Source organism: Clarias gariepinus, chromosome 20, assembly GCF_024256425.1.
Source record: "Clarias gariepinus isolate MV-2021 ecotype Netherlands chromosome 20, CGAR_prim_01v2, whole genome shotgun sequence".
NCBI lineage: Eukaryota > Metazoa > Chordata > Actinopteri > Siluriformes > Clariidae > Clarias > Clarias gariepinus.
Genome location: NC_071119.1, coordinates 5,538,511 through 5,558,897, shown reverse-complemented (window position 1 = coordinate 5,558,897; position 20,387 = coordinate 5,538,511). Strand labels below are relative to the sequence as shown.

The 20,387-nt window shown below is 40.1% G+C and overlaps 1 protein-coding gene across 1 annotated transcript in view; it reads left to right on the top strand.

Moving 5' to 3' along the window:
• Window positions 1–4,910: 4,910 nt before the first annotated feature.
• LOC128508231 (C-type lectin domain family 4 member M-like) overlaps window positions 4,911–20,387 on the top strand; it is a 302,540-nt gene continuing 287,063 nt past the window's right edge. Inside the window, exons 1-2 of the mRNA XM_053479455.1 lie at window positions 4,911–5,067; window positions 9,263–9,743. Coding sequence (XP_053335430.1) covers window positions 4,911–5,067; window positions 9,263–9,743 — 638 coding nt within the window. The remainder of the gene's footprint in view (window positions 5,068–9,262; window positions 9,744–20,387) is intronic.

Below are 20,387 nucleotides of genomic sequence, written 5' to 3'. Positions count from 1 at the left end.
GGCTGCCTATGGATCTGCCTGTTTAGAACTTTTCCTCCAAGCCATGTAGAACTTCTTCTACCCTGGTAGGAAAGGCTTTCCAAGCAGCAGGTCAGGCCCGCGCTTCTTTGCACACCATGGCGGTTTTGCAGGCATATCAGGTTGATCTGCTAAAGGATTTGAGCATGAGGAGAGGAACCTGTGGTTAAACTTGACAGGCATCAAGGATAAGGATCGAACATTCCTCCTTGATGCCCCAGTCTTACCTTCCGACCTGTTCGGCAGCACTGTTAATTCCGTCGCCACTAGGTTTCGGGAAGCTAGGCTTTATGAACAGGTTTGCTGGAAATTTCTCCCACGCCGTGCTCAAGAGTCGAGTCTGTTGGCCACCTAGTCTCAACCAAATCTGATTTTTGCCAGATGGGAGGAGCAGAAGGAAAGCGTCAGCAGCCGGGCACCCCCTCGTAAGGACTGGGGTACGGCTTGCCGCCCCTCACTAGCCGGCTGTGACCGCCGCACTGTCTTCTTTTCGGAGAAGAAGTCCTGAAGCTTATGTGCCAGGACCGTGGAGGTGACTAAGCCCATAGAACATAGAACATGTTTCCCTACCAGACAGAGAGTCAGGTTACTACAGTCGGTATCGCTTGGTTCCCAATTTTTTTATTTTTGCTATCTTAAACTAAATAAATACAGCTTCAAAATGTTGACTGTCAAAGTGATTGTTCTAAAATCCTACCAAGCGATTGATTTGTGACAATTGATCTGAAGGACGCATACTTTCACATAGAAATATTGCCACAACACAGGAAGTTCCTGAGGTTCGCTTTCGGAGGCGGAGCTTACCAGTATCGGGTCCTTCCATTTGGTCTAGCTCTCTCACCCGCACATACACAGAATGCATGGATGCAGTTCTGGCTCTTACGACTCGAGGGCATCCGTATTTAAATAATATAGATGACTGGCTGTCCCAGTCTCAGTAGCTAGCGTTTCGACATCAGGATGTCATCCTAGCTCACCATTGTTTCTTAGGATTGAGACCCAATGCCACAAAAAGCATGCTTTCCTGTTTTAGAGGACAACATATTTGGGGTGTCACATGGGATTTGATCGTAAGCAGGCACAGCTGTCTCCCGCTTGTGTCGAATCCATTCTCAACACCCTCAAGGAAATCAAGCTAGACCAGAAAGTGACTGTTCATCACTTTCAGAGATCTTAGCTCTCATGGCAGCTTTATCCACGGTAACACCTTTGGGCCTTCTGCACATGAGAGCATTTCAGTTGTGGCTAAGAAACAGTGGATTTCACTCGAGGGCTAATCCCCAATAAGGGTTACGCGCCAGGGGCTTCGTCCCCTTCCTATGTGGTTCAGACCCCAGTTTCTGACTCTGGGTCCCACTTTAAAGTCGTCTTGTCGTCACAGATGCTAATAACAGACGCTTTCCTCACGGGCTGGGGTGCGGTCTTAGATGACAGTCCAACCCAAGGGAGCTGGAGAGGCCATCTTCTCGCGCAGCACATCAATTGCCTCGAAATGCTGGCTCTATTTCGGGCCCTAAAGCACTTCCTCCAGCAGTTGAGAGGCTACCATGTCCTAGTGCGAGGGGACAACACTACGGAAGCCTCATATATTAGTCGCCAGGGCGGACTGCGCTCGCACCGCTAAATAAGCTAGCGCACTAGGTTCCTGTCCCTCAGGGCGATTTACATTCCAGGGCATATGAATGTGAAAGCAGTTGTACTGTCCAGGCAAGCTCTGACACACGGGGAATGGAAACCCCACCCCGAAGTAGTCAGTCAATCTGGGAGAGATTTCATGTAGCAGAGGTGGACCTCTTTTCCTCACAAGAACAGGAAATGTCCCCTTTACTACTCTTTGACTCTTCCAGCTCCCCTGGGTCTGGACGCCTTGGCCCAGATCTGGCCCATGTTACGCCTTTATGCATTTTTCTTGATAGGTCTGCTCCCGGGAGACTTGCCGAGGGTCCGTCAACAGCGTTTGCGCCTCTTATTGATAGCGCCCTGTTGGCCGACCAGAGTGTGGTTCTCGGATCCAGTATCTCTCCTCGACAGCTCACCATGGTGATTCGAGTGAGGAGGGATCTTCTTTTTCAGGCTCAGGGGACAATATTTCATCCCCGGCCCAAGCTTTGGAACCTTCACTTTTGGGACCTGAACAGGACCAACTAAGTCAAGCTGGTCTTTCAGCCAGTGTTATTGACACTATTTTAAATGCTAGGGCTCCCTCCACTAATGAAGCCTACGCCCTCAAATGGAATGTATTTGAAAGTTGGTGCATGATGAAGCAGGTAGACTCAGTCCACTGCCGATTTGTTTCAGTGCTGGAGTTCCTGCAGGAAAAGTTGTCCTCGGGCTTGTGCCGTAGTACTCTCAGGACATACGTAGCCACTATTTCAGCCTGCTACGTTCTGACTGATGGGGTAACGGTGGGAAAGCACTCTTTAGTTGCCTATTTCATTCATGGAGGTAAACGGTTGAGGCCACCTTTGCCTTTGACTTTGCCCCTGGGCTAGTCAGGGCCATTCTGCATCCTCACCACTATCTTCCAAAAGTTCCATTCTCCACCATGCACCCTGTTGTTCTTGAAGCCTTCTGTCCTCCGCCTTTTACAGCTTCGGAGCAGGAGAGACTTCACTTACTGTGTCCAGTAAATGCTCTTCAGATTTATGTCCACCGCACCGGCCAGTGGCGTAAGTCAGCGCAGCTCTTTATATGCTATAGGGGCTCACTTCGCCTCTAGGAATTAGGGCTCATTCAACCAGAGGGATTGCCTCATCTATTGCTCTGGCGAGAGGTGTTCTCCTGCAGCAAGTGTGCGACGTATCAGGTTGGTCCTCTTTGTACACATTTGTTAGATTTTATAGCCTGGATGTTCATGCTACTCCAGGCTCATGGGTCCTCGAGTTAGCTTGCCTGAGATAGTTCTGAGACCTCCTCGGTCTTTGTGCGCACACGCTACACAACCTGGGGGTCCAGACACTTGCAGTGCGGTGGCGTTGGTATTCTCATTTCCATGGCGTTTTCTTGCAGCATCAAGTGTAGCCTTTGAAGGGAAACGTCTTGGGTTACTTTACTGTAACCCTGTTTCCTGAAAAGGCGGGAGCGGGATGCTGCGCTCCAATTCCGCACTGCCCACGTGACCGGACGTCCCTTCAGACAAAATCTATCTGAGGAATGTTTTTGGTTTACTTCTATTTATAACCTGCAGGTGCGTTTCATCAGATGACGTCACCTGTCTGAGGTTTTATAAGCCAAAATTTGGCGTGTTTGATACACACATGCTTCACAACCGGCAACATGAAAAGATGTTCTCATAGCGTTTTCATGCGGCATCTCGTTCCCGCCTTTTCAGGAAACAGGGTTACAGCAAAGTAACCCGGGACGTGTTTTAGTATAAAAGTTAAGTGTTTCAGAGGTTGTGTTTCAGTTTTTAGCATGGGTGCACAATTCAGAAAAAAAATCATCAAGATAGCAATAACCAATAAATGTATAAAATCACAAAAAATGACATTTTGCACACAACTGTAATAACATGCCACTGAATGTTTTATTCCTTATTCAAAATGTATTATGTTTTTTCAACACTTCAAAAAGAATTGCAAACCAGACACTGACATACCATGCGAAGAGAAGAGCGCAGGCTAAAGAGAATGAGGTAGCTGTGAAAAAACATGTCACACTAAGAGAGAGAGAGAGAGAGAGAGAGAAAGGAAACTGACATGCTGCTGCTCATGGGCACAAAGATCTATTGAAGGCGTCAGGTCATTTGACAAGCCATGTGAACAGGGTCCCAGCACCTAATTTATCACCTGAATGACCAGCAGTCTGGCTCCAGCATGTCAGAAATTTTGGTTGCTGTCTTGCAGCATAAGCGGATCCATGCTCTGATTTTTCAAAAGTTTGCATGAATCCTTTTTAATGAACACACAACTACAATTCTCATTGCAAAACAACAGAACAAATGTTTTTGCAATGGGTGCCATTCTAACATACAGTGTAAGCACTCAGATTTTTCCTGGTTGCTTGAGCATACAAGGTAAGTAGCAAGTTTGCAGCTCCAGGCTATACAGGAAGGGCGCTTAAAATGTATAGTGTGAGTTAACACTATAATTACACACTGTCTCCCAGCTTTAAGTAGGTCAGGTGTAGCTCATTGCTCCTGATTACTTTGGAGCAGCCCTCTGTCTCGCTTTGGTGGATGCAGCTTTATTTCCTTTTTTTTTTTTGCAGTAACATCCTGTGGTCGAGGTGTGAAAACACCAGAACACCAAACTTCACTATGAGATATACATTATTATAATAATGCTTTTCAGTTTGAACTACTGTCAGATCTGCAGTTATAGAAATGATTAAGTCTCTAAACATATAGAAATTCAGTATATTAAAACATTCAAGGATTCAACAGTGTTTAAATAAATTGTATGATTTCATCATCATCTTGTTCAACCGAGACTATACTGTTTGAATAGCAGCATGATTTGTTTTTCAATGTTTTGACAAACTGTATCTATACATGTTTATTACTTCTGTGAAGACAATAATATTAATGAACCACTTTAAGCTTTCTGATGATGTAGCAGGCAGGTGTGTGATGGAGCTGCTTCACTTCAGGACTCAGTATTTACTGCAGATCAGTGAAATCTTTTAAAAATAATCCTTCATATACTAATAAAATGTTCTCAGGGTGTGCCTGGTAGTCACATGACCATGTAGTTATCGGATTAAGTCACTCCTGTGTCAGTTTCGCACTTATGGCTTGATGCGTGTAAAATAAATAAAGAGGAAATAAGCTCTTAATATAGCAGCAACACATCCAGTCATTTGTGCAGTGCGACTTTAGACACCCACTCTGAGTGTAGCTTTGGACACTTAATTACTGAAGTTTCTTGATACAGACTGATAAAATAATGGAGATGATTGAGGATGTTTATGCGAATGCAGAAGTGATAGAAGACAACAGATCTGATTTCAGTGACAGTGATCACTCATATGAGAATGTTTGTGTGAATCAGTACAATCTGACCCAGGCAAACAAGAGACCCAGAAGATTTAAACATTTTGAGACGTCAGGTAAAATACAATCTCATTCAGAAATATGTGTATATGTACTGATCTACTTAAATTAATTTGTGTAAAAGGCGACTATCCATTACTAAAAGGCTTCTGTAAAAGTATACCAAATTGCTTTATTTATTGTTAAACTGAAAGAAACACAGAGACATAAAGACGCGTGCACACACACACACACACACAAGTTGACTGATGGAGACTTGTATACAAAGCAATGTGGCAATTTCAGTTCTGAGCAATTTTAAAATGAGTGCAGTCAATAAATTCTGTTATGCTACAGTTTAACTATCGTGTGTGAATTTACCATTTTCTGTAGTGCTGTAGAGGTGCATGGTCATGGCAATAAACTAAATGATTACTTCTGCTATTGCTTTGACTAACTGGTACTGTATATACAGCAGTGAGCCTTAAACATGTGTTAATAATGTTAATGCTAGTATTATTTGATACATTATCTGTTAACTCTCTCTCTCTCTTTTTCTTTCTCTCATTCTCACACATACATGCTGTTGCATGATTGTTAGGGGGTCACTAAATGTATATACAGTGGTGGGAAAAACTATTTGCCCCTTCCTGATTTCTTATTCTTTTACATGTTTGTCACACAAAATGTTTCTGATCATCAAACACATTTAACTATTAGTCAAAGATAACACAAGTAAACACAAAATGCAGTTTTTAAATGATAGTTTTCATTATTTAGGGAGAAAAAAAATCCAAACCCACATGGCCCTGTGTGAAAAAGTAATTGCCCCCTGAACCTAATAACTGGTTGGGCCACCCTTAGCAGCAATAACTGCAATCAAGCGTTTGCGATAACTTGCAACGAGTCTTTTACAGCGCTCTGGAGGAATTTTGGCCCACTCATCTTTGCAGAATTGTTGTAATTCAGCTTTATTTGAGAGTTTTCTAGCATGAACCGCCTTTTTAAGGTCATGCCACAACATCTCAATAGGATTCAGGTCAGGACATTGACTAGGCCACTCCAAAGTCTTTATTTTGTTTTTCTTCAGCCATTCAGAGGTGGATTTGCTTGTGTGTTTTGGGTCATTGTCCTCTTGCACCCAAGATCGCTTCAGCTTGAGTTGACGAACAGATGGCCGGATATTCTCCTTCAGGATTTTTTGGTAGACAGTAGAATTCATGGTTCCATCTATCACAGCAAGCCTTCCAGGTCCTGAAGAAGCAAAACAACCCCAGACCATCACACTACCACCACCATATTTTACTGTTGGTATGATGTTCTTTTTCTGAAATGCTGTGTTACTTTTATGCCAGATGTAACGGGACACGCACCTTCCAAAAAATTCAACTTTTGTCTCGTCGGTCCACAAGATATTTTCCCCAAAGTCTTGGCAATCATTGAGATGTTTTTTAGCAAAATTGAGACGAGCCTCAATGTTCTTTTTGCTTAAAAGTGGTTTGCACCTTGGAAATCTGCCATGCAGGCCATTTTTGCCCAGTCTCTTTCTTATGGTGGAGTCGTGAACACCGACCTTAATTGAGGCAAGTGAGGCCTGCAGTTCTTTAGATGTTGTCCTGGGGTCTTTTGTGGCCTCTCGGATGAGTCGTCTCTGCGCTCTTGGGGTAATTTTGGTCGGCCGGCCACTCCTGGGAAGGTTCACCACTGTTCCATGTTTTTGCCATTTGTGGATAATGGCTCTCACTGTGGTTCGCTGGAGTCCCAAAGCTTTAGAAATGGCTTTATAACCTTTACCAGACTGATAGATCTCAATTACTTTTGTTCTCATTTGTTCCTGAATTTCTTTGGATCTTAGCATGATGTCTAGCTTTTGAGGTGCTTTTGGTCTACTTCTCTGTGTCAGGTAGCTATTATTTAAGTGATTTCTTAATTGAAACAGGTGTGGCAGTAATCAGGCCTGGGGTGACTACAGAAATTGAACTCAGGTGTAATAAACCACAGTTAAGTTATTTTTTAACAAGGGGGGCAATCACTTTTTCACACAGGGCCATATAGATTTAGAGTTTTTTTTTCTCCCTTAATACCGTAAACCTTCATTTAAAAACTGCATTTTGTGTTCAATTATGTTATCTTTGACTAATAGTTAACGGTTTTTGATGAGCAGAAACATTTAAGTGTGACAAACATGCAAAAGAATAAGAAATCAGGAAGGGGCAAATAGTTTTTCACACCACTGTATATATATATATATATATATATATATATATATATATATATATATTAAATGTGATTGAGCTGAACAGATTGATTATGGTTTACTGTCATGTCAGTTTTTACATACAAAAGAAATTGTCTTGGTATTGTGGTGTAAAAACATATAAAACTGTCCTTAGTTTAAAAAATATTTTATTCAACTGATCATTGTTTTGAACACTGAATTGAGGTAGCCAGGCCACCATGACTGAGCTCTGTACTCTCTCCTGGGCTTGGCTTTTTTCTCACTGAAACTAAATGCTCATGGTCCAGTACTCAGCAGAAGCTAACACCGCTAGTGGTACTGTAGCCTGAAGCTGTTTTCATATATCATATAGCCACATGGGGAATGCTTGGTGCCAGCACAAGGTCCTCACAGCAATAGCAATAAGGAAGTGCCAGCATGTTGTCCCTAAAGCCAAGCAGTGAGGTAAGCATGACCTTAAAGCTTGGGTGCAGAGCAAGCTTAATATTACTTAGGACTAGGTGTTGGCACCAGTATATTATCCCTGAAGCTCAGTAGTGGCACCAGCATAACACTCTGAAACTTAGATGGCAGGGTGAGCATCACATCATTAAACTTAGCCGTGTATCAGTTTACTCATGGAGCTCTGTGCAGTTGTCCTCTTTTTAGAGAGTTGTGCTTTAAAAAGTGTCAGCCCGACTCTCATATCAGCCTGATGCCAGATGTCTGATGTCAGCCTCACTCTGAGCAATCTGTCACTCTCTTACTTCTAAAGACTCCCCAGTTGTTGCATCAGGTAGTGCCTCCTAAATATATTTTTTTAGGAGAGGTTCATAACAGCTATGTAAATTACACTGTATTCCCCAGACTGGAATTCTCCTATGGGATGAAAAGCTGTGACCATAAACATAAACCTGCAAAACCTGTAGCAAAACCCTGAAGAGTCAAACTCCACCTGGTAATAGGCACTGGGCTTATTCATAAGTATTGCACACTCACCAAAGAAAGGGAGGTGATGCGTGACAGTGGCATGCCTGGCGTTGTGGCCCCCTCATAGTTGTGTACTGCGTGCTTAACTAATTATTCTTGGGTTCTCTCATAAATTAAGGTAAACCAATGAATTGGCCTGGTATAAATATTCATGAGAAAAATCACAAATCATGACTGTATAAGACGTTTGTTTAAACACACACACACACACACACACACACACACGCATACTATTTGGGAATGCCAAATAAATAAATGTATTAAGACAATGGAGGAAACTGGAGTACCAGGAGGAAACCCACCAAGCACATGGAGAACATGCAAATTCATGCAAAAACACAGAGGTGGGAATCAAATCCACAACCACTATGCCACTGTGGACCCCTGATGTGAAAATATTATAATATTAAATATATAATTTAATATTCTCATGTGAGACTTCCTTCATAATCAATATAAGCATGACCCTAACATTTTATTCTTTTATTAATTAATATATATATATATATATATATATATATATATATATATATATATATATATATATATAAAGTGCTAACTGGTTGGTGGCTTGACCTGCTTTCAGCAAAAATAGGCTAGGCTATTTTTTTTTTTTCCATCACCCACTCTCAAGGACGAAGAATACCATGTTAGGGTTGCCCCCTTGTGGCAAATGGCTGCTTGGGACTGATTTTGATTCACAGCTGTGTTTAGTTACGTTTGATTAGCTTCCTTATTTAATTAATTATGTAAAGCTGCTCTTCTCTTTTTTGCGCAATTAAAAGCAATATACAAATAAAATGTAATTGTCTCCTCAGTGTTCAGTGATATAAAGCTGCCTACCCTTATTTAAAACCAGTCCAAAGCCCCTGCTTTGGGGGCCGTATTTATTTGTTTATTTATTTACAGTATTTATATGATGGCTGGATTAAGTTACTCAGATGTTCTTCAGCCCACTGTTAAAAAGGGCTTTGGCATTGATGAGGCTGTTGAGACTAACTGTAAATGCTAGGTCCTAATTTGAAGACTCTAAAATACTTGTCCTTGTGTTCATGTACCTCTAGGTGGAGACACTGCATGGAGCAGGTATCAGAGACTGATTGCACTCTGTATGGTGCTGCTGTGTGTTCTCCTGCTGACTGTCATCACAGTGCTGTGGATCAAATTCAGTATGCTGAATACCAGTTACAACAACCTGACTATAGAGAGAGACCAGTTACAGACCAGTTACAACAACCTGACTACAGATAAAAAACAGTTACAGTCCAGATACAACACCCTGATTACAGATAACAACCAGTTACAGTACAGATACGACACCCTGACTACAGAGAAGAGCCAGTTACAGTCCAGATACGACACCCTGACTACAGAGAAGAGCCAGTTACAGTCCAGATACGACACCGTGACTAATGAGAAGAACCAGTTACAGTCCAGATACGACACCGTGACTAATGAGAAGAACCAGTTACAGTCCAGATACGACACCGTGACTAATGAGAGAAACCAGTTACAGACGGAGAGAGATAAATGCCAGAAAGGAAAGTAGCTTAAGATTTAGCATTACATTTTCTGCACAACAATCAAATGTTCTCAGTGAATATCCATGAGCCGTCTTCTAGGCATTAAGATTTAAGTCCCATCCTCCACATGTTCTTACATACAATTTTACTCAGGTCTCAATAATATTGGTGACACGTTACAATCCTGATCCATAACTCTCATGTTACTGTGTAGAGATTGAAAAAGAAAGAATTATTTTTTTTTCATTAACACAAAGATTACTAACAGTAACTTCTAGGTAATTACTTAACTTTCTTAACTAATTATTAAGCATGCTTGTATTAGTTCGCTATTAATTGCGCAGTAATTACTGAATCTCAAGTAGTCTTACATTTCTCCTAACTAATAGCTAACTGACAGAATAACCAAACACAATTCAGAGCGTTAAAAACTCTCTTTATTTCTCCTCATAATCCCCTGCTACACTAAAGCACTTATCCCAGTGTTTCACTAGCACTTGGACACCATCAAGATAGAAAGTTTTCTCAGTATACCTGAGCCAAAGTTGGACTGCTTCATTCACATCTAAGACGTTGGCCTCCCAGGAACTCCTTTATTGGCCCAAACATGTGGAAATGGCTAGAAATAAAATTAGGACCTAGACTGACTTGAATGCCCTTTGTATCATATTACCAATTTGACTATACCATGTTCACTATCAAGTAGCCTAGTTGGTTGGGGTAAGGTTGGCTGTATAGGGTATGATTTTGTTTTCCCAGACTAGCATACCATCTGGATATGATGTTGGTGCCTAAAACATTAATAATTCTTCATTTAAATATGTATTTTTAAGAAATGTCAAAATTCCTTATTATCCTATATATGTATATTGTAAGTTTTTTTTTATATATATATATATGTATAAACTTTAACTTTTAGCATTTACCACAAAGTGTTAAGTCATTTCATTGTTCATTGTTTTCTGCTGTGCTTCTTTGGAAGCTACCTGGGCTCCACCCATTGGCATGACATCATACGCTTTAAACATTTTATCATTTACATCCCACAGATTAACTAATAAATAGCCTTAATCAGTAAAGCACAACTACATTAAGATACTGAGGACTGAACAAGTGTCCCACTTCACCACTTTATCAATATTTACTCTATAGTACAAAAGTCAGGAATTTGATGTTCGTTGTATCCATGTATGTTGTTTTTTTTTTGTTGCCAAAAACAGTCAGTGACACAAAGTGCTCACAGAGTGGTCATGTCTTTTACTGTACTGTATGTACAGCAGATACATAACCCTCATGATTGCCTCATTGTTTTCTTTCTTGGAGTTAAAAAAATATAAAATTAAAATATATATTAAATAAAAGCATTATTTACTGTATTTAAGGCCTGTATACAGTTCTGTGCAACTGTGTGTTTGTTGGTGTGATTATTTATTTATTAAAGCGGCATAAAAGCTTCTGCTGATGCAATAGAATGTCCTGACAATGTTTGAATTTTATGGTCATTTAGTTTCACTTATTTCAGTTAATAAATCTGCTACAAATTTGAAGAACACAAAGTATAAAATGACACAAAACCCTACACGCGTAGCTTTTCTAATTACTCATAATAATACCTAAAGGCTCACTGTGTTAATGTTTATGTTACTTAAATTATTATAAGATTTAATTAAATTTAAATTCTAAATGTGTACTGTAATTTTAGTAATGTGATTATGAATTTGTTTAATTACAATGTTTCACTTGAACATTTATTAACTACTACGTGCGGCTCTAGACGAGCTGTGGCTCACTATTTCTTGAGAGAATAAACTAAGGCCTGAGGCGTCAGTCTATAGTTATATAGCGCCACTCAGCGGTAAAAGCCAGCAAACGCACAAACCCAAATGCTGTCGCCGTGAGGTGTGGCGGTAAAAGTAGAATACCAATTGTCTACCATTACAGTATATGTTTAGAACTGCTTTTGCTCTCTTTACATGCAGTATTTCATTAATATTAATACACAAACATTTACTTACATTGACCTTCTGTAACATCAGATAATTTATTAACTGAGGGACCCATTGTTTTAAGAATGACCCTATTGTTTAAAAGTATGATCCATAATGATCACTGAAAGAACAACACTCTCATGCAGCTTTCTTTTATTATCAGCTATGGTGGTATAAGTCAGCGGATGAAAATAGTGGGTGATACACAAACAAAGATTTCAGGGATTTTATTACAATAATTCTATGAGATCAATAAAGATGTAACACAGAGTGTGACTGTGGTGGTGGGGGCGTGGCCAAGCTCCATGGTGTGTCTGTTAAAATGAGATGGCAGGAGCTATAAAGCGTGAGCAGAGCGAGTGGGCGAAAGAGAGTGTGTATGTGTGATAGAGAGTATGTGAGAGAGAGGGAGAAAGAGAAAGTATACACTTTTGTCCAAGCAAACGTATACTGTACCTGTCTGTTGTGATTCTGGGCGTGTTTCAGTGTCAGTGTCCTCCTCCTCTGTTTCGGGGTCATGACCTTCAACATTCTTCGCAATCTTGTAGATAATTTCCACCATCCTGCTTAGAAGAACACCAAAGACATTTAAGCTGCAAAACTCCCAGATATCCCAGCTGTGCATGTATAAATATAAAAATAATGTTATAATTGTGTTATAATAATGTACACACTGCACTAATGCATCATATTTCTTCATGTAATATCTTCTTCAAAGATGTTAGACATTTAAGCCACTGATCTGAGATCAGCATTGACCATGACTTTCTTACACACATCAGGATGTAAAAAAAAATGGCTCACAGCAACAACCATGTAAACACACATGGTCTACGCACACTCTTTCACACTTTCACATGCAGGCATGCAAAAAGTGCAGGAAGTTTATTTAATATAAAACTTTTAACAGTCAGTTTTGCCTTCAGGACAGATCTGTTTTGTGAGTTAGGAATACTTAAACAAAAAGAACAAAAAAAAAAAACACTTAAACAGAGTGAGAGAAAACTGAGGAAAAAAGTGTTTAAAATGACTCACCCACCCACTCATACTCTATACCGCTTAGTCCTGTGTACTGCGTCATGGGAGGCCGGGAGATCAGGAGGTGTAGGGCATGAGACAGGGTGCCAACGCATCACAGAGCACACAACAGTGCTAACCGCTAATGTGCCATATAGTTTAAAATGACGATGTGCCCAAAAGTACGTGGAAACCTAACGATCATATACTTCCCCAAGCTGTCACCACAATGTTGGATGCTCTACAGTGTATACACTATGCTGGAACAGTTTTCAGTCTCTTAGTTCCAATAAGTTTTTTTTTTAATTTTCAAGAAACTGAAAATTAATCAATACATTTATAAACCAATAAACCAATTACTAAAATGACATTTTGCACACACAACTGTAATTACATGCAACTAAGTTCATCCTGTAATTAAACATTATTCTGTTTTTTCAACACTGCAAAAAGAGCTGCAAAGTCCACAAACCACAAAACGAGAATGATGTAGTTGTGAAAAACATTGTGTCATGCTAATAGAGAAAGAGAGAGAGAGAGAGAGAAAGAGAGAGAGAAAGAGGGAGTGAGAGGAAAGTGACGTGCTGCTCATGGGCTCAAAGATCTAACCTTTATTTGTTGCTAATAACGATTAGCTTTGTATGTAGAAAAAGGATATTCATTGCTTGCCAGTAAAGGAAGTGACTAAACTGCAGTAGCTTCGAGGTGTGAAAACAGCAAAACACTATGCTCTATGATGAGACGTGCATTATTATATAAATACATTCGGCCTAAACTACAGTCAGATTTGATGTTATGGAAAATAATTTAGTATCCAAACATATAGCAAATCTATTCAGTTTAATACAAATGTTTAATAATTCAACAGTGTTGAAATAAACTGCATACTTTTATCATTATCTTGTTGAACAGAGACCCAGTCCCTTATGTAGTTTTTCATCAGACAGTCACTCTGAGTCTAGTTTTAGGCAATTAAACTCTGGTACAAGTGTGTGAAAATTTCAGTTTTTTCAGAACTATTAGAGTGAGTGCAGTCATCACCCATCACAACAAAAACTGTTAGAATTTAACTATGCTCCTGTTAAGCTACCATGTGTGTGAATCCATCATTATTAATAGTGCTGTAGAGGTTCACACTCTTGGCGATAGACTAACTGATGTCTTCTGTCAATTTCTTCAAATGACTAATATATGTACGACAACGTGTTCTGAAAAACAGGAATGTCTTTTCTAATAATATTTGTTGCATCATCAGCTAACTAGGTTCCACATGTTTAAAAAATGCCTTGGAAATGTAGTGGAAACTATTACACATTTATAAAAGATAAAAAATGAAGAAATAAGTCCTTAGCTGAGATAATTTCATTATTGAACTGTTCAACCAAAGTCTTGTGAAACTGAACCAAGCACGCCAGGCCACCACGGTGACCCCTGTGCACTCTGATGGGCGTGGCCTCTCCCTCACTGTAATTAAATGATCATGGACCAGTACACTGCATGGACTCGTACCAGCTGCATGAATTCTACTGTATTACCCAAGCTGGAATTACGCTGTGAATAAATTCATAAAAATATTCTAAAGGTTCAGGATTTTTTAAATCAAGACTATTACCTAATGTGTGTGTGTGTGTGTGTGTGTGTGTGTGTGTGTGTGTAGGGTGGGTGTGTGGAGAGTTTAATCACAATACTAAACAAGCGGATGCAGATTTATTTATAAATGCTGTAATTAAGTGTATCCATCATCATCATCATCATCATCATGACAATTAAACAGTTCAATTTTTTTCTCTCCCTAGCCTTATTGGTTTCAGCTTTCAGTTTCTTTACAGATTGTATAATTTCTGAATTATTTAAGCCAAAAATAAATCACTTCATAGTAATTTGACATTACAGTGGTTAATCAATCGGACTGTAGGTCCTACCGTCGCGGCGCTCGGCGGTACCGTTTGGCTTTGTGCGTTTGCTGGCTTTTACCGTTGAGTGGCGCTATATAACTACAGACTGACGCCTCATGCCTTAGTTCATTCTCTGCTGGATTAATGAGACACGGAGTTTTAGAACTGCACGTAGTAGCGGATAAAATCAAGTAAAACATTGTAGTTAAACAAATTCATAATCACAGAACTAAAATGACGATACAAATGTAGAATTTAAATTAAATCTTATTAGGATCAAATTTAAACAAAATAAATGTTAACACAGTGAGCCTTTAAATTTTATCACGTGTAATTAGAAAAGACGCGTGTAGGGTTTTGTGTCGTCTTATATCTTGTGTTCTTTAAATTTATAGTAGATTTATTAACTAAAATAAATGACCATAAAAATTATAACATTGTCAGGACGTTCTACTGCGTCAGCTGATGTTGGTCATTCAGCCCCGCTTGTGTTTGTGCGTTATTATAAGAATGAAATGCAGTAGACTGTTATGATCTGTAACGGATTCGACCCATGTTGCACGGGCGGCACCATAAAGCACGGACACGAGGCGAGGTCTTACAGGAAAAGGGTAATTTATTTAGGTAAAATGGGGAAGGAAAGTGTTGAAGGAGGGAGAAAGGAAAGAAAGGGATAAAGGTTGTGCATGTGCAGTTCCAGGGGCTGTGCCACACTGGCATGCGGGCACACAGCTGACGATAAGTGAACTGAGCACGCGGAGGCAGCGCTCCTGCACGCTCCCTCGTGACGCGCTTCTCCCGCTGTCGATGGCCGGCGCGAGTTCTCGCTGACTCAAAAACCTAACCACACTTTTCCTCTTCGGCAGCGGGGCTGCGAGGGCGGGCACGGTGCGGGAGTGAAGAGGCCGCGGGAGCTCGCGCAGCTCTTTTTCGCGCTGTCCTCAGCGCGGAGATCAAAGGGCGGAATTCTAGTGCCCCTGTTTAAAGTCCCTGGGGCGCGTCACATCTCCCCACTGACATGCTTTTTTATATTCTCCATTACATCACGTACTTCCCAGACCTCAGACAAACCTCCGCGCCTTGCTTTTATAATGCGGAGCAAGCCCGAGATCATATTAACGTTAATTATCGCCAGCCGGCACAAATAGGCGGCTCCGTCCCTTTAGCTGCCTATTCAGGGAGCCTACGGAGTGAGGGAGTAGTTATAGTAGATTTGGGCGTACACCCATCACACGCGCACGCCGTGGCAGATCATCATAATTGTCCTAAACTTGTATTTCATAAGGTTTTCCGAGCGGTGGTACAGCGCAACGGGGGTCATTATTTACTATTAAACATTAAACGAATTTACAAAACTTTATGCGTGCGATTAAGCACTGATTCTACATAGGAAAGTAAAGAAGAGGATCCTGATGCTCAACATTCCGGAGACCAAACCCCATTTAAATTAAATTAACAAATATTGCATGTAAATAACAATAGCCCACATTTAAAAAAGCATTTTTATTTAGATTATAAAAAAATAATCCTGCATCTGTTTTAGGTGTTCCAGCTGCCACTGTTCTAAAATTCAAATTAAATCAAATCTTATTAGGATCAAATTTAAGCACAATAATTGTGTGAGCCAGTGAGGCAGTGAGCCTTTTGATTTTATCACTTGTAATTAGAAAAAAAGGGTGTATGGATTTGTGTTATCTTATTTCTTGTGTTCTTTAAATTTATAGTAGATTTATTAACTGAAATAAATTACCATAAAATTAAAACAGTGTTAGGACGTTCTACTGCGTCAGCTGATGTCGGTCTTGTGTTTTTGCGTTATTATAAGAATGAAATGCAGTAGACTGTTATGATTTGTAACGGCTTCGACCCATGTTACTCAAACAACTCAGTTCAGGTGTAAGTAAATGTCTGTGCTGTTTGGGGGAGGGACGTGCTAATGATTTGGTCGGCTCTGTGTGTGTGTGTGTGTGAGAGAGAGAGAGGGGTGTCGCGGTCGTTTTCAGTGAAACAAAGGCTCAGCTGAAAAATGTTAGGCACATCAGTCACTTAACCCCCAATAAAAGGTATTTGAGTGTTATGATAGTTGTAATATAACAGATGCGCACTGAATACTAAACCAGGCACGGAGATTAATGAACCAAGATAGCCCCCATACCCGTTTAAAAAAATAAAAAAAATACCAAAGAATATTATTGTGTATAGACTGATTAAAAACAATGCAATTTATGCTATCATAGGAAAAATACAAGTTCTTCCATTCCAATGATTAAAAAAGGTAACAATGTCAACTTTAGAATCTAGAATCCAGGAGATTAAAATTACACAAATTGAAATCACTGAAAGTCAGCCTCAGATTCAAGAGGTTTTTAAAGTGGGGAGAAGTGCATTTCAGTTCCTCTGAATAGGTGAGAACAGCCGATTCACACCTGGGGAGGGTGAATAATTTGTATTTGAATGTTGTCTGGCATTGTAAAGCACTATAGTGACACTAAAAGAACAACCCAGGATTAATAGGAATTATTATACTGCATAAATATTATTTAGCACAAAAAAATTCCTCGCGCTCGGGAAAACTATGCGTGCGGTTGAGCGCTGGTTAGACTATAGGAAATTAAATCAGGTTTTTTTTTAGACTATTAAAAAAATAACCTGCGTCTATTTTTAGGCGTGCCAGCTGCCACTTTTTAGTTAGAAGTTTTCAATACAAAGCTTATAATGCCCACATGACATGACGGAATAAGGCACGGCTGGTGATGATTGGGGTTTGTTGGGTTACAGTGGATTTTACTACGCGGTGTGAGTGCAATGGCCATCCGTCTGCTCGCGCTGACTCTGCTCTCCGCGGATGGCCGTACCGGCCCCTCCCACCTCTCGCTCCTTTGAAGTCCGTGGGGCGCGTTCCATTTGCCCTGCTTGCATGCCGCACTTCCGCGTTGTTGCACGCGCGCTGCATACACAGCGCGTAGTAAAATCCACTGTAGCCCAACAAACCCCGAGTATTTTATAGCGCGAGGTGCAAGCCCGGGCAACGATAGCAACGATAGCTCACCAGTCATGTGTAATTCTGCGGTCCCGCTGCTTTGCATGTCTGAAGGGGAGGCCGCCTAACTAGTGCCTCACAATAACGAAAAAACGTTGTGATTTTGTAAGTGTTGTAAGCTGCGCTGTTCTGTATTGTTTTTGGTGAACTTGAGCGCGTCAGAAAATGAACGCAAACGTTTTTTTAAATGGTCAGAGTCAGTCTGCTTGCTGTTTTCCCGACGTGTTCATAATCATTAGTCTACTTCTGCCGGTGCGCTCTGGAAAACTCCATGCATGCGGCTGAGCGCTGATTAAAACTATGGAGTAAATTAAAGAGGAGAATCACGATGCCGAAGTCCTGAGCCCAAACCTCATTTAAATTAAATTAACAAATATTATAAGTAAAAAAACAATAGCCCATGTTTAGAAACCGTTTATAAATTCTTAACGACATGAGTTGGCCCGATGTTATGCGCAGAGCGCCGGGAGATTTCCTGAAGCTCAGAAATCACTGGGCATGTTTTCTAAATAGCCGCTATCTTTAATAACTGATGGAGGTTTTGAGCTGTATACACACGCATTCCTGCCTAAACAACTCTTAAAACTACACCTGTGACACAATAACAGTAATATTTCAAACATTCTGCAGGCTGATATTTGGAGAAAGGAAAGAATAATGAATAAACCAGTTGTTGGGTCAAAATAACCCAACCAGGTGTTCATTCGTAAACTACATCTCATATGAGCCAACATGAGCAACCCAACAATGTGTTTAAAGTACCTGAAATAATCCAGAACTTAAATAACAATAAACAGATACAGAGATACGCTGTATAACGGTCACTGTTGTATTTACGGCAACGAGCGAAAATGTCACTTTGCGCCACCTGGCGGCCATTTTACGAATGACTTTGAAATGCAACTGATTTATTTTGGCCGCTGACGTTTTTACGCAGCGGTGAGCGCGACGGTAATAACCATTCCAATTGATCAACTACTGTACATTTACACCCTGAAGAGAAGAGACAAGGGAATTAAGGGTGTGCTCAAAACAAGACACATCTCTAATTTAATGTTTCATCCCTTTTCTATCAAAACAACAATAAACAACAAAAACAAGAAGAACAGCTTTTATTTATATGAGAGGTCACATGATAAACACGTCTGTTGAATCTAAATTTACCATTAAAACCACTTAAACATTTTTTTTCTTACAGATCCACTATCTGTAACTGGTCTCTCTCCATAGTCAGGTTGTTGTAACTGGTCTGTAACTGGTCTCTCTCTATAGTCAGGGTGTTGTAACTGGTCTGTAACTGGTCTTTTACTTTATTTAGGTTGGCGAATTTGATCCACAGCACTGGGACGGCACTCAGCAGGAGAACACACAGCAGCACCGCACACACTGCAATCACTCTGTAACACCTGCCTTTTGTGGTGTTATATTCTAATGGAAAAAGAGATACGGAAACGTGTGTTTATTCACTTTAACACTTAGAAGTTCTCAAAAAACAATCAAAACACATACCTAAACATACACATGCAATTACAAAGTAAATGTGCATGACAGAGCTGTGTGTTGATCTTGTGGTACAGTAGATGTTTGCTGTGTCACTGTGTCTTCACTCCACAATCATATACATTTACCATGGAGAATTTTTGAGCGTGTTTATGTGAGCATATTTTTAGAGAAAACATATTTACTCACATTTTTACCAAATATAGTCACATTACTCAAGTAAGGTTTGCTATTAAAAAAAATAAACTCATATGGGATAAAATAAAAGGCCCAGGAAAGAGAGGTGCTTTCTGACATTAGACCACTGAGCACAACATCTGCAGTATAGGGAGAGATTGACCTTGGCCCAGATAAGCAATACATGAATAAACAAGAGGCTTGGTGGATAACACCACACAAATGTGTGGCAAATGCAAAATGCAGTTTAATCTGCTGTGGGAATAAAATACATACAGACAGATGCATTGGAGAAAACACTGGCCAATGCAAAAAATATATAAAACTTAAGTAATAATAACAAACGAAGATCTATAAAAGATGCATTGGATTTAACATCATATAGAATTTGGATGAGCATTAGAAAACAAGAGCTAAGTCAGTAAAATGAAGAGGCCTGTCACCTCTGAGCGAAAACTACACCTAGTAGAAATTCATTAAGGGGAATATGGACAGTATTGAATTAATAAAATAAAAACATTAAAAATAAATGAATAGCACAAAAGAGATGCTTATCCATGCTCTCTACTAGTACTAGAGCTTGTGAGAGAAAAGGAAACAGAGCAGAACAGCCTGACCCTGTGCTATCAATGTATAAGGAATCAGAGCAGAACATAGTTCCCTTATTGTGGGAACATGTGTCATGAATGGGTGGTATTGGCTGATGTTAATGCCTAAATGACCAATACCCAGGGGTCCGTTCTTTGTACGTCGCTTGACACATCCGAGACAAACTGACACATCTAAGATGAGATCATCGTGCTAATTACGATCTGGCTAATTCGATTTTTTTGAGCTCACCTGTTGTTAATGATTAGTGTAGCTGAATTGAGTTGTCTAAAATTATTGCGCGTCCGTGCGTTGGTTTAAAAGGCGATATGCATCGACAGTAGAAATCCTGATCACAAGCCCTTTGATTGGTTGACGAAATGGAAAAAGAGCGGCTCAACTTTTTTTTTGTAACACGTGTTATGCGCTGAAATGCCCCCCTACATAATCGCTATTAAATA